The 12,630-nt window shown below is 39.0% G+C and overlaps 1 protein-coding gene across 1 annotated transcript; it reads left to right on the top strand.

Annotated features, from left to right (window-relative positions):
- Positions 1-438: 438 nt before the first annotated feature.
- Positions 439-1,551, top strand: LOC143933156 (chemerin-like receptor 1). Its single transcript, XM_077456092.1, has one exon. The coding sequence runs from the start codon at positions 439-441 to the stop codon at positions 1,435-1,437; it is 999 nt and encodes a 332-aa protein (XP_077312218.1). The 3' UTR covers positions 1,438-1,551.
- Positions 1,552-12,630: the final 11,079 nt, after the last annotated feature.

The raw sequence follows: 12,630 nt of genomic DNA, 5'->3' as shown, positions 1-12,630 counted from the left end.
TTGAGTTCTTACTTGATCAGCTATGAAATCAATTACCACAATTCATTTCCATTGCCTTTTATTTGCTTATTGTGTGTTTTTACAAAATGATTTGACGTTACACCATTTTTATGTTGGGTTTACTGTATTTTCTATGAATTGAGTTGGCACTCTTGTATTGGGGATTCTAGAGTGTATTTAGGGGTTATAGTGAGATTATTAACCTTTAAAATCCCCCTTAATAATAAATAAGTAAAACTGTATATATGCCATTATTATTTTGTTGACTTTGTGCTGTGCTTTCTTTCTTATCCGACTTAAAAATTGTCCATAAAAACACATTTCAAGGAAATGTCCCCCAGTCAGTTAGAACGTTGTAAATCTCAGTGTACCTTTCTTACATATTTCTTAAATCGTTTTCATTTTGCAGAACATCATACTTGATATCTGAGCCCTGCTATGTCTGGAAGTATGGAGACCGCCGACACCACCGAGGAAACTCACACAGATCAAGAATTTGATACGACTTCGATTAAAATATTCAGTGTTTTATACATGGTGGTTTTATCTGGGATATGTTTGCTGGGAATAACTGGAAATGGTCTGGTCATCTGGTTTGTTGCCTTCAAAATGAAAAAGACGGTCAACTCTGTTTGGTTCTTAAGTTTAGCTTTTGCTGATTTTACCTTCTGCCTTTTCCTATCCTTAATTATCCCTTACATTGTACTTGGAGGTCATTGGCCATTTGAAACCTTCATGTGCAAGCTTAGCTGTTTTGCATTATTTCTCAATATGTCAGCCAGTGTCCTACAACTCACCGTCATCAGTATTGATCGCTGCATGTCCGTAGTCTTCCCTGTTTGGTGTCGAAACCATCGCACCGTGAGACTGGCTGTGAAGGTCATTCTTGCCCTTTGGATTGTATGTCTTATACTCTGTATATCTTACTTCATACATACAGATACATATGATGTCAATGATACCATTGTAGTTTGTTATGTAGATTGGGCAATGCAGGATACACAAGTTATAATAAGATTTATCATCCTGTTTGTTATACCTTTTACTATCATTATCTTCTGTTACACTGTCATCTGTTTGCATATTCAAAGAAATCGCAGAGTAACATCTACCAAACCTTACAAAGTGATTGCAGCCGTCATCATTTCCTTCTTTATTTGCTGGTTTCCACATCATGTATTTTCTATCATTAATTCATACGGAATGCTTAATGATCTCAGGCTTGTGGTTCTGATAGGCTATGCTATACCAGACTTTTTGGCATTCTCAAACAGCTGTGTGAACCCTCTTCTCTATGTCTTCATTGGCCAAAACTTCAAACAAAAATTCTGGAGTGCCATTAAATCTGGTTTTGAGAGAGCTTTCAATGAGGACACCAACCTGACAGATCCAAATCGACACAGAGTTTTACCTGATCATGCCATAAGCCAAATGTGATCAGTTATTTCAACACATATTAAGGGATGATGATGTGGCAATGTTTGCAAATGTATATGCTTTAGTTATAAAAATAATTGTGATTGAATACTCTAGGAGCCTGATAGCAAAATTCGCACGGAATAGTTTTCAAATTTCTAATAGTTTTCGAATTCAAACAGTTTTCAAATTCCAATTCGAAAAGTTCTTGAATTGAAATAGTTTTTCAAATTTCCAAAGAGAATAAAATATTATAGAAAAAAATAGAATAGAATAGAAAAGGGTAGAACAGAAATTAAAAGAATAGAATATAATGGAGTAAAAAAGAACAAAAAGAAAATTAAAGAATAGGAAAAAAAAAAGAATATACTATAATAGAATAAAAAAGAATAGAATAAAAAAAACAATATAATAGAATAAAATAGAGATAAAGAATAGTTCCCATATAGAATCAATTAGAATTTTAAATAGAATAGAAAATAATGGATTAAAATAGGAAGATAGTTATTTTCTTTCTATTCTATTCTGTTGCTTTTTCTATACTATTCTCTTATTTTCTATTTTATCCAAACTCAAATTTATATTCTATTTTATTGTTTTTTGAAATATATTTTTTTCTATTTGAATTTCAGACGATGATTCTGTTCTTTCTGTTTTATACTATTCTTTGTTTAATTCTATTCTATTCTATTTGTTTCTATTCTATTCCATTCTATTCTGTTCTTTTATTTTCTATTCTATTTTTTTTTCTGTTTTACTCTATTATATTCTATTATTTTATTTTCTGTTATTTTTTTTTCCTTTATTATATTTTGTGCTATTCTCTTTGGAAATTGGAAAACTATTCAAACTTGAAAACTATTTGAACTTAAAAACTATTTTAAATTATTTTATTCAAAATTAAGAAGATATGTCATAGATTGACACTAGGCTGACTATTAGGGTTCATCTTGGTCACCAAGCAAACATTTTTGGAGAATGATGTTAAAATCCTTAAGTTTATATTTATACATCAATTCTCAACTATCAATTGCAGAAAAATAAAATCAAAGAATTTCCGGAGGGTATACAAACACCATTTTAACATTTATATATTAAATATATTGATAAATATATCATCTTTATAGGTGTATATGAGTATAAGTGGACAGGGTCGGTCTTTCTGCCCTCTTATTAATGTACATACAAAGCATTGCTGGTAATATGGATGCTTAAAAAAATGTATTTGATGGATTTTAATGATGTTTTTTTTTTTGTGCTATTGTAACTATTAATTGCAGAGAAATAAAATCAAAGAATTTCAGGGGGGTATGCAAACATCATTCTAACATTTACAATAAATATATCATCTTTATAGATATAAAGTATAAGTGGACAGGGTAGGTCTTTCTCCCCTCTTATTCATGTACATACAAAGCATTGGTGGTAATATGGATGCTGAAAAAATGTATTTGATGATTTTAATGATTTTTTTTTGTGTGCAGTGTTTCTATTAAACATTGACACTCATGATTTGCTTATAGTGGATAAGTGGAGCTTTCTTATGGCACTTGTTATGAATACATGTATTATTAGTTCAGTGTCCATTATCACAGTTTTAAATTTGGATATACATGACTAGTGTATTGCAGACCTACCGGCTGCCGTGACCAAATTCTACTAACCACCAAACTCTGCACAAATAAGACACCAGACCTTACTGGATTTTAATCCAGCCTTTAATTAACAATGAAACAAAAACAAAAACATCAAAGAAAATTTTTTGAACCATAACATATAACCTACCAACTGACTGTATAGCAGGTATTTTGAAGGCAAGCATGGTCTACCAACTATGCTGTATCAAGCTACTGTAACTTTCAATACCACGGCCCCCAGCCGCGAATAACCTTACTAACCTGATACAGCCACAATACCATTCTTGTCTTACTGACGTCACTTAATACGGGAAGGTACCCATACCAAAGATGAGCCCCTCCCACCATTCTCCAAGATAAAATTTTTACCATGCCCACCTTCAAAACCCTGAGACCCCTGCCCACTGCTATGACATAAAATAAATCAAAAAACCCTTTCCACTACGTACTACTGAAGAACCATGCCACCCGACCAACCACGCAACCCCAATACCCAATCAAAAACGTGAACTAAGGGAGGGAGGGAGGAAAACTTCTCCTACTCTGTCTGGCTCCAACTGACCCTGTCCTAACTCCCCTTACTGCCTACACCCTCATTTACTCCACCCTGACCATCTTGCTCCATCCTACCACACCTTATTCTCCTCCAATGACCGAACTTAATTTTGTTGCCATAGATATTATTTTAAAACTGCCTCACTACAGCCTACCCTGCCCCCCCCCCCCAGTCATGTAGGCCTTCCACTAATTGCTTCGCATCTATTACAGGCCTGTTCTCTTTTGAATTAATTTTGTATAATAAAACAGATTTCATTTTAACAATTTGGATTAGACATGTGCACAGCCAAAAAATTTGTTTGTTTTCGTTTCATTCTTTTTTGGGTGTTTTCTGTATTTCGGGTCATTTGTTATGATCACAATTCATAAATTTGTAAATTTGAAAATTTGTGAATTCGTAAAATCGAAAATTCGAAAATCCGAAAATAGGAAAGAAAATCTGAAAAATCGAAAAAATAACTTACTAACTAACTAACTAATAATAACTAATTATTAAAATACAGGCATACCCCACTTTTAAGTACACAATGGAGTTTATTTACTAAAGTTGGAAAGTTCAAAATCAGGCTAATTTCTGCATAGAAACCAATGAGCTTCCAGATTTTATTACCAAAGCTTAATTGAACAAGCCAAGGTTAGAAGCTCATTGGTTTCTATTCAGAAGTGAGCCTGATTTTGTACTTTCCAGCTTTAGTAAATAAACCTTACTGTGTACATAAAAGTGGGGTATGCCTGTGTAGATATTGGAATTTCCTTTCAAATTTGGCTGGTAGTGAATGTAACGAATACAAATTTTACCAAAGTTACGAATTATCTGAAATAAGGAATGCTGCATCTAAACAAATGGAAGGTAACAAATTAATAATAAATAATAATAATAAAACGTTTGTATTATTATTAATGTTATTTATTATTATTAATGTGTTACATTCCATTCGTTTAGATACGGGCAAAAATTCCAATACCTATTTTTAATAGTTAGCTTCTAGCTTTTATCTTTAAAGCTTAACTTAACAAGCTGAAGATAGATGCTGATTGGTTGATATGCACAGCCACTGCAGATTCCGTCTTTTCCAGTTTTGGTAAAATCCCCTCACTGGGGTGGATTTACGGAAACTGGAGGGTGAAAAATGTGGTGCACCTGTGCATAGTAACCAGTCAGCTTCCAGTTTTTTTTGTCAACGCTTAATTGAACAAGTTGGAGTTAGAAGCTGATTGGCTACCATGCACAGCTGCACCAGATTTTGCACTCTCCAGTTTTAGTAAATAAACCCCACTGTATTTTGCATTTCATACTCCTGTCTACTACATTACTCCTAAAGTTCTGTTTTATTAAAATGCGTGTTCTGAGGTTTGTATGTGTCTGTTTCATTTTTGCAGTGGCTTCATCATTAACCTCTTGATGTCTACGCTATAGCCAAATGACAGCCACAGCATGGACCTGAATTTCCGGGAGGCCATCATGGTGATTACCGATCCGAGTAAGGGGCATATGCATGCTGAGTAGGGGGTTTTATTTAACTATGCCCTTTTAAGCCCCACCCATCCATTACCAGAGCAATATGACCACACCCCCAATTTGGCACTTTATGTACCGTATTTATCGGCATATAACACGCACTTATTTCTCCTTAAAATCAGGGGGAAATCACGGGTGCATGTTATACGTCGATCCTCCGTGATTTCTGTGTGATTTTTTGAGCTCTGGGTGGTTTTCAGCTGCCTTCGGCCCTTCTCGTGGCTTTCGGCCACCTTCGGCCCTTCTCGTCGGCTTTCGGCCTCCTTCGGCCTTTTCTTGGTGGCTTTCGGCCCTTCTCGGCAGCCGAAAACCGCCGAGAAGGGCCGAGAGCGCCCAAAAGCCACTGAGTACGGCCGGAGGCAGCCGATAGCCGCCCAGTATGGCCGAAGGCGGGCAAGAACTACCGGGCGCCACAGAGATACACAGGACATCTCGGCGGTGCCATTTTTAAAAATAAAAGCTGGCAACGATGCACAAGGCTGCAATGATGGACATGCTGCATGACGGACAGGCTTCATGACAAGGCTGCAATGATGGACAGGCTGCATGACAAGGCTGCAATGATGGACAGGCTGCATGACAAGGCTGAAAATGACACAGACGAGGCTTCAGATGGACACTGATAAGGCTGCATTGATGGGCATGTACGATTTTTTCCCTTAAATTTCCCTCCTAAAAGTTTTTTCCTTAAAATTCCCTCCTAAACTTGGGGTGCTTGTTATACGCATGTTATACGCCGGCGCCTGTTATACGCCGATAAATACGGTATTTAGATAATTTTTTTGGGTATGGGGGATGTAAAAAAAAAAAAGACCAGCTCTGGGTGCCAGATGTACGAGGTACACCACTGGTAAGAGTAAAGTGTATTGATAGGCAAATGTTTTTATTATTATTATTTATTTTAGGATTGACTTTCATTTTTTCAACTTTTACTGTGTGTTACTTTAGAAGATTTACCTTCACTAACACAAAGGGAGAGCAAATCCCCTCTAATGCCTTGTACACACGGTCTGACTTTCTGGCGGAAAATGTGCGATCGGATCCTGTTGTCAGAAAATCCGATCATGTGTGGGCTCCATCTGACTTTTTCCATCGGAATTTCCGACACACAAAGTTTGAGAGCTGGATCTAAAATTTTCTGAAAACAAAATCAGTTCTTTTAAATTCCGATCGTGTGTAGACAATTCCGATGGACAAAGTGCAACGCATGCTCAGAATAAATTACGAGATGAGAGCTATTGGCTACTGGCCCGTTTATAGTCCCGTCGTACATGCTGTACGTCAGCGCGTTCAGAACGATCAGATTTTCCGCCAACTTTGTGCGACCGCATGTATGCAAGACAAGTTTGGGCCAAAATCTGTCTGAAAAAAATCAGATGAATTTTGTTGTCGGAAAGTCCGACCATGTGTAAAGGGCATAAGACAGTTTTTACCACAAAAAGAGTCCCCAGTGGAAGTTTTCCTTTCACCAGTTCCAAAAACCATTTTGGATTTCTAACCACTTTCTGTCCCAGGGACAACGATCACCAGGACAAACAGAGAGGATGAATATCTCCAGAGGAGACACAGACAGCAATAACAATTTTACTGAGTTTCTAACATTTCAGCACAAAAAGTGAAACGCAATGACTATTCTACATTCTACAATGACTATTCGGGTTCACTCCAGTCCACCATGCAAAGATTTACCCCCCAAAATTTTCAAAATTGCCTAAATGAGTTTTCCTGCCCTTGTTCCTAAATATGATATTTCATTATCAAGTCACCTTTGGAATCAGTTGCAGAAGAATAAATGCAAATTGAAGGAAGATATATAAACACAAATCAGTGCAGTTGAAAAGGACCTTAACCTCCCTGGCGGTAATCCCGAGTCTGGCTGGGGTTGGGAATTTACTGACAGGAGCGGTAACCCCGAGCCCGACTCGGGATCACTTCGCTGGATGCAGGGGAGGACGCAGGGAGACTTACTTACCTTGTCCCCTGGATCCAGCGATGTCCGCTGCGCTGTGTGATCGTGTTGTCCTCCGCTCGATTCACAGTGCCGAATGCCGCCGTGCTCCGTTCCCTGCGGCGTTAAGGCGCACGGGAGCGGAGAACGGCGGCAAATTCAAAAAAGTAAAAACACACAAAACACACACAGTACTGTAATCTTACAGATTACAGTGCTGTATTAAAAAATGCACACCCCCTTTGTCCCTAGTGGTCTGTGCAGTGCCCTGCATGCACTTTTATATTATAAATACTGTTTTTTCTGCCTGGAATTTGGAGATTGTCCATAGCAACCAAAACGTGTCCCTTTTTCAGTGTTTTAGGATTTGATTACATTATTGAATAATTTTTATTATTCATTATTATAATTTAAACTTTATCATACCCGGGATGTCTGCTAGACTCTGGTTTGAAGAGATTTAAGAGAGTTATTCCTAAGAATTACAGGACTACAAAATAAAACGCCAGATTTCCATGCAAAATAATTGTACTGCTTTCAGCACCTAATTCCAGACTGAATCATACCGCCAGGGAGGTTAATGACCAAAACATTTAGAACGTTAAAGTGGTTCCAAAGGCTGAAGGTTTTTTACCTTCATGAGTTCTATGCTTAAAGGTAAAAAACCTTCAGTCTGCAACCCCCTTCTACAGCCCCCCAATACTCTTCTGAGCCCAATCGCAATACAGCGATGTGCACAGGAGCAGCTGCTCTCCAGGGTCTCTCCTTCCTCATTGCCTGAGGCCGCGTACACACGCGCGGACTGTTCGCCCAACCTTGTCCGCTGAACAGTGTTTGGGCGGACAGTCCGCTCGTGTGTGGGGCTTCAGCGGACAGTTGGCCGAACAAGGTCTTACGGAAATTCCGAAAAACTGTCCGCTGAAACAAGGTTTCAGCGGACTGTTCGCTCGTGTGTAGGCTTGTTCGGCCAACTAAGTCTCGCGCATGCTCAGAAAGGATTTCCACGTCGGAAGGTTGCATTGCAGTGTATAGGACGTCGTATTTTTCGTCCCGTCGTACGTGCCGTTCACGTCATCGCGCACGGTTTCAGCAAACTGTTCGTCCGTCGTGTGTGGCCATGTCCGTCCATGCTAAGTTTGAGCGGACTGTTTGCCGAAACTGTTGGACGGACAAAGTTGGGCGAACAGTCCGCGCGTGTGTACGCGGCCTGAGAGACAGTAGCAGAAGCCATTGGTTTCCTCTGCTGTCAATCACGGCGAGTGAAGAGGGAGCAGGGGGCAGGACTGTGCCCCATTCTGTGTGTCTTATGGACACACAGAGTGGGGCTGGGGAGCGAACACACATGAGTGCCCCCAGAGTATGCAGCTTTCTAATGGAGGTGGAGTGTCGTCGGGGAGACTCAAGAAGAGGCTACTCAGTACAGTGAGCATACTTTGTTTGTTATTTTTTTAAATTTACCTTTAACCATGTCAATACTGTACATTTTCACCCCCTTCCTGCCCAAGCCATTTTTCAGATTTCAGCGCTGTCCCACTCTGAATGACAATTGCGCAGTCATACAACACTGTACCCAGATGAAATTGTTATCATTTTGTCCCGACATACAACTTTCTTTTGTGGTCTGGTGGTACTTGATCACCTCTGCGGTTTTTATTTTTATACAATATTTATATATTTTTTATACAATATTTTTTACTATATATTTGCTATAATAAATATATAATTTTTTTTTAAACAAATTTTTTCCTCAGTTTAGGCTGATATGTATTCTTCTACATATTTTTGGTAAAAAAATAGCAATAAGCGTATATTGATTGGTTTACGCAAAAGTTATAGCGCCTACAAAATAGAGAGGATAGATTTATAGCATTTTTATTAGTATTTTTTTTTACTAGTAATGGCGGTGATCTGCGATTTTTATTGTGACTGCTATATTGCGGCAGACATATCGGACACTTTTGACAAATTTTTGGGACCATTCACATTTATACAGCTATGTGCTATAAAAATGCATTGATTACTGTATAAATGTGGCAGGGAAGGGGTTAACACTAGGGGGGGTGATCGAGGGGTTTAAATGTTCCCTGGGAGTGATTCTAACTGTAGGGGGAGGTGTTTCACAAGGGGAGGAGACCGATCGGTGCTTCTCTGTACTCAGAAGACACTATCTGTCTCCTCTCCTCTGACAGGACCGTGGAACTGTGTGTTTACATACACAGATCCACTGTCCTGCTGTGTTACTGGGCACATACATCCAGTCCCCAGCAGGGCAGGACTTACCATTGGGCTTGACTGGGCTCAAGCTCATGGGCCCCACCCAATAGGGGGCCCCGCTGAGATTCATAGCCGAGTGTACTCGGCTTGGCTCCACTCACAGTCATGCCCAGTCCCACCCTATGATGGACATAACACAGGGACTAGGCGTGACTGTGAGCCGCGTACACTTGGCCACTCTTGGCTCTGCTCGGGTCTGTATCTCATCTGCGCCATTTTTAAACTTCAAGACTGCAATGACAAGGTGGCAAATGACACTGGGGCAAGGCTGCAAATGATAAGGCTACACTGACAAGGCTGCAGTGACACTGGACAAGGCTGCAGATGGACACTGATAAGGCTGCATTGATGGCCATTTAAATGTAAGTAAGTAAGCAAGTAAATGTAATTCCCTCCTAAACTTGGGGTGCGTGTTATACGCCGATAAATACGGTAATGTATAGAAGGTAGGGCCCGAAAGTGACTCAAGCCCAGGGGCCCCCACCACCCTAAGTCCTGCCCTGGTCCCCAGTGATGCCCTCCCACAACGAGAGCTGCTCCACCGGGCCATCAATTGACAGCCAGTAGTCGGCAAGCAGTTAATATCACTCTGAGGGTCAGCAAGCCAAGATTACATCAGATAATTTCACAGGGCAGTAAGTCTAACACTATACACCTACCTACCCACCTAGTTTGTTGGACAAAATTTTACTTCCGATTTTCTTATAGTGTGTACGGACCTTAACACTAAATTAAGCTCATCTGTGTGATTATCCAATCACAGGTTGGGTGAGTCCTAGACCAGGCCCCATTTCTATGCTTCACTTTAATCTGTGGAGATGATATAGGGTATGCAAAACCTTGCTATGTCTGGCAGTGGTACCTGGATCATAAGACAAGGTGATCAGAATGAAAAATCTTTTGTCTGGCAAAATGATTCCTATATACAAATTCTAAATTGTGTGTTTAGCTGTTTGCCTAATGCCGCATGCACACGATCGGAATTCCGGCCAGAAAAGGACCGATGAGAGCTTTTCATCAGAAAATGCGACCGTGTGTATGCTCCATCGGAATTTAGCTGTCCGAATTTCCACCAGCCAAAAATTGATAGCATGTTCCCAATTTTCCCAACAGAAAAACTTTCTATCGGTAATTCCAATCGTGTGTATGCAATTCCAACACGCCAAAAATAACGCATGCTCAGGTTCAACTACGAGACAGAAGCTATTGGCTACTGTCTATTGAACTTCCTTTTTCTAGTCACGTCGTACGTGTTGTACGTCACCGCGTTATAAATGATCAGAATTTGATGTGACCGTGTGTAGGCAAGACAGCTTGAGCCGAATTCCATCGGAATTCCGTCGGGAAAACCATCAGAGCTTTTTCCAACGAGAAATCTGATCGTGTGTAAGTGGCATTAGATTCAGGTTGAGACTTTCTCAATTCTTTGTGCCTCTACGTTTTTTTTCTGCTTCAAAAGCAGTACAGCTAGACCAATTTGTGGAAGATATCTGTATGAGAAGGTCAGCTGTCATTTAGTGTTCTAGTGATCCCACTGTAAGCAACAACTATTATTTTCACAACCTATCCTCTTTGATGACTGAGGAAAAGCTTAACTATTATGTGTGCCAAAGACAAAATCCATCTCGGGGGGTGATGAGCAATGCTAAACTTCTCTTAATTCCCTTTACCCATCATTTTGTTTCTTTGCACAGCACAGGGCTCTACAACAATAAAAATAAAATCATATGAGTAACTGGAAATATTCTACATTATACAGAAGCCTTATCTAAAGCCTAAGCCTAAACCTTATCTTATCGTACAGAAGTTCAGTTTTCTTTCAGACACAAATCTTAAACTTGCCATCCCAATCACTGTATTATCAGGTAACGTCATAGTCTTAGACCCAAAAAGAGTCCCAATATACGGAGTGCATACACATTACTGAGCTGTGCTGGAGATAAACACACAGAAAACTTCTAACAGAAACAACACAACTTCAGGTAAGGACAATAATATCATAAAACAAATACAGAAGGGATTGTAATGGTTCTTTAAAAAGATTGTGGAAATCTGTTGAGAAAAGTGAATGTTTTCTATAACATTCCATTCATTGGGTAAGTAATACCCAGTAAGTAGTGATCAGATAGACTTAATTTGCTGCACAAAAATGAATATTATATGGTGAGGCTGCAAGTCTCTTGGACTTTTAAATACCTCCATTGGGAAACATATTTCAAGTTTCTTGTTTCTATAAGAATCTGTAGACGGAGTGTGTCATCTATACTGTTATGTACATCCTTGAAATAAAAGACCTCTACGAAGTTGCATTCATCTCAATGTATATTTACTCAGAAAATCTCCATACAGAGGATCACAGGAAAGTGATCCTGAATTCATCACGGTTACAGGGTTTTATAGGAAAATTATAACATTACAGTCTATGTGTGGGAAAGAGTGAAAAATAGAAAATACACAATACATTCCAGGATAATCTATTTCATATTTCACATGGTCATTTTCGCCATAACACAATAACAACTTTAAAGGTCATTCTGACTTTTACTGGCTGTTATCTCATGTGAAGCAAATAACAAGTAATAACAATAACAATAACAAGTGAATAACAAGATATGTGTTGCAATATTGAGAATACCCAAGAAGAATTAAAAAACATTATATAAAGAAATACATTCTTATATTGAAGGGGAACTCTGGGTTATATACAGATATGTGTTACATATGTCTTCATATCTTGACATCCCTCCTATGTTTATAATTCCTTGGGTATTCCTCCTTAAACTTCCTCTATGGCTCTGGGTTGACCTCCAGATATACGAGCCACCATCTCATGAGCAGTTCTAACTCTTGACCTTTGGGGCTCAAAAGAACCAGTGTTAGTACAAGCTTTCCAAATAGCGCAACAAGAAGTGGTAGTTATTTTAAAACAACATTTGAATAACATAGGTGCACATTTGATTATAAGGATTATAAGTACTATGATACCAACAATATATAGTATACCATGTAATATGCCAGCAAACCAACCTCCAATGCTTGAAAACCAGTTGGCAGGATTAAGCCAGGAAGTCCAGCTTTCCCAGCTTCCTTCAACCCAAGCAGTTTCAGTCTGCTCTTTCCGAAAATTGAGCTTAAGCTGTTGTACCTGTTCTACATGTGAAATGATAGCATCTTCTGCTTTAGTATCATTTCCAATGTAGTTACAACAGCCTGTTCCCACTATGGTGCATATTCCTCCAGCCGGTACTGCAAAATCTCCTTTTTAACCATTTTTAGTT

Source organism: Lithobates pipiens, unplaced genomic scaffold (assembly GCF_037356315.1).
Source record: "Lithobates pipiens isolate NorthernLeopardFrog02 unplaced genomic scaffold, aLitPip1_a1.2 Scaffold_27, whole genome shotgun sequence".
Classification (NCBI taxonomy): Eukaryota; Metazoa; Chordata; class Amphibia; order Anura; family Ranidae; genus Lithobates; species Lithobates pipiens.
The sequence above is the reverse complement of the archived record's forward strand: the minus strand, read 5'-3'. Positions and strand labels throughout refer to the sequence as shown.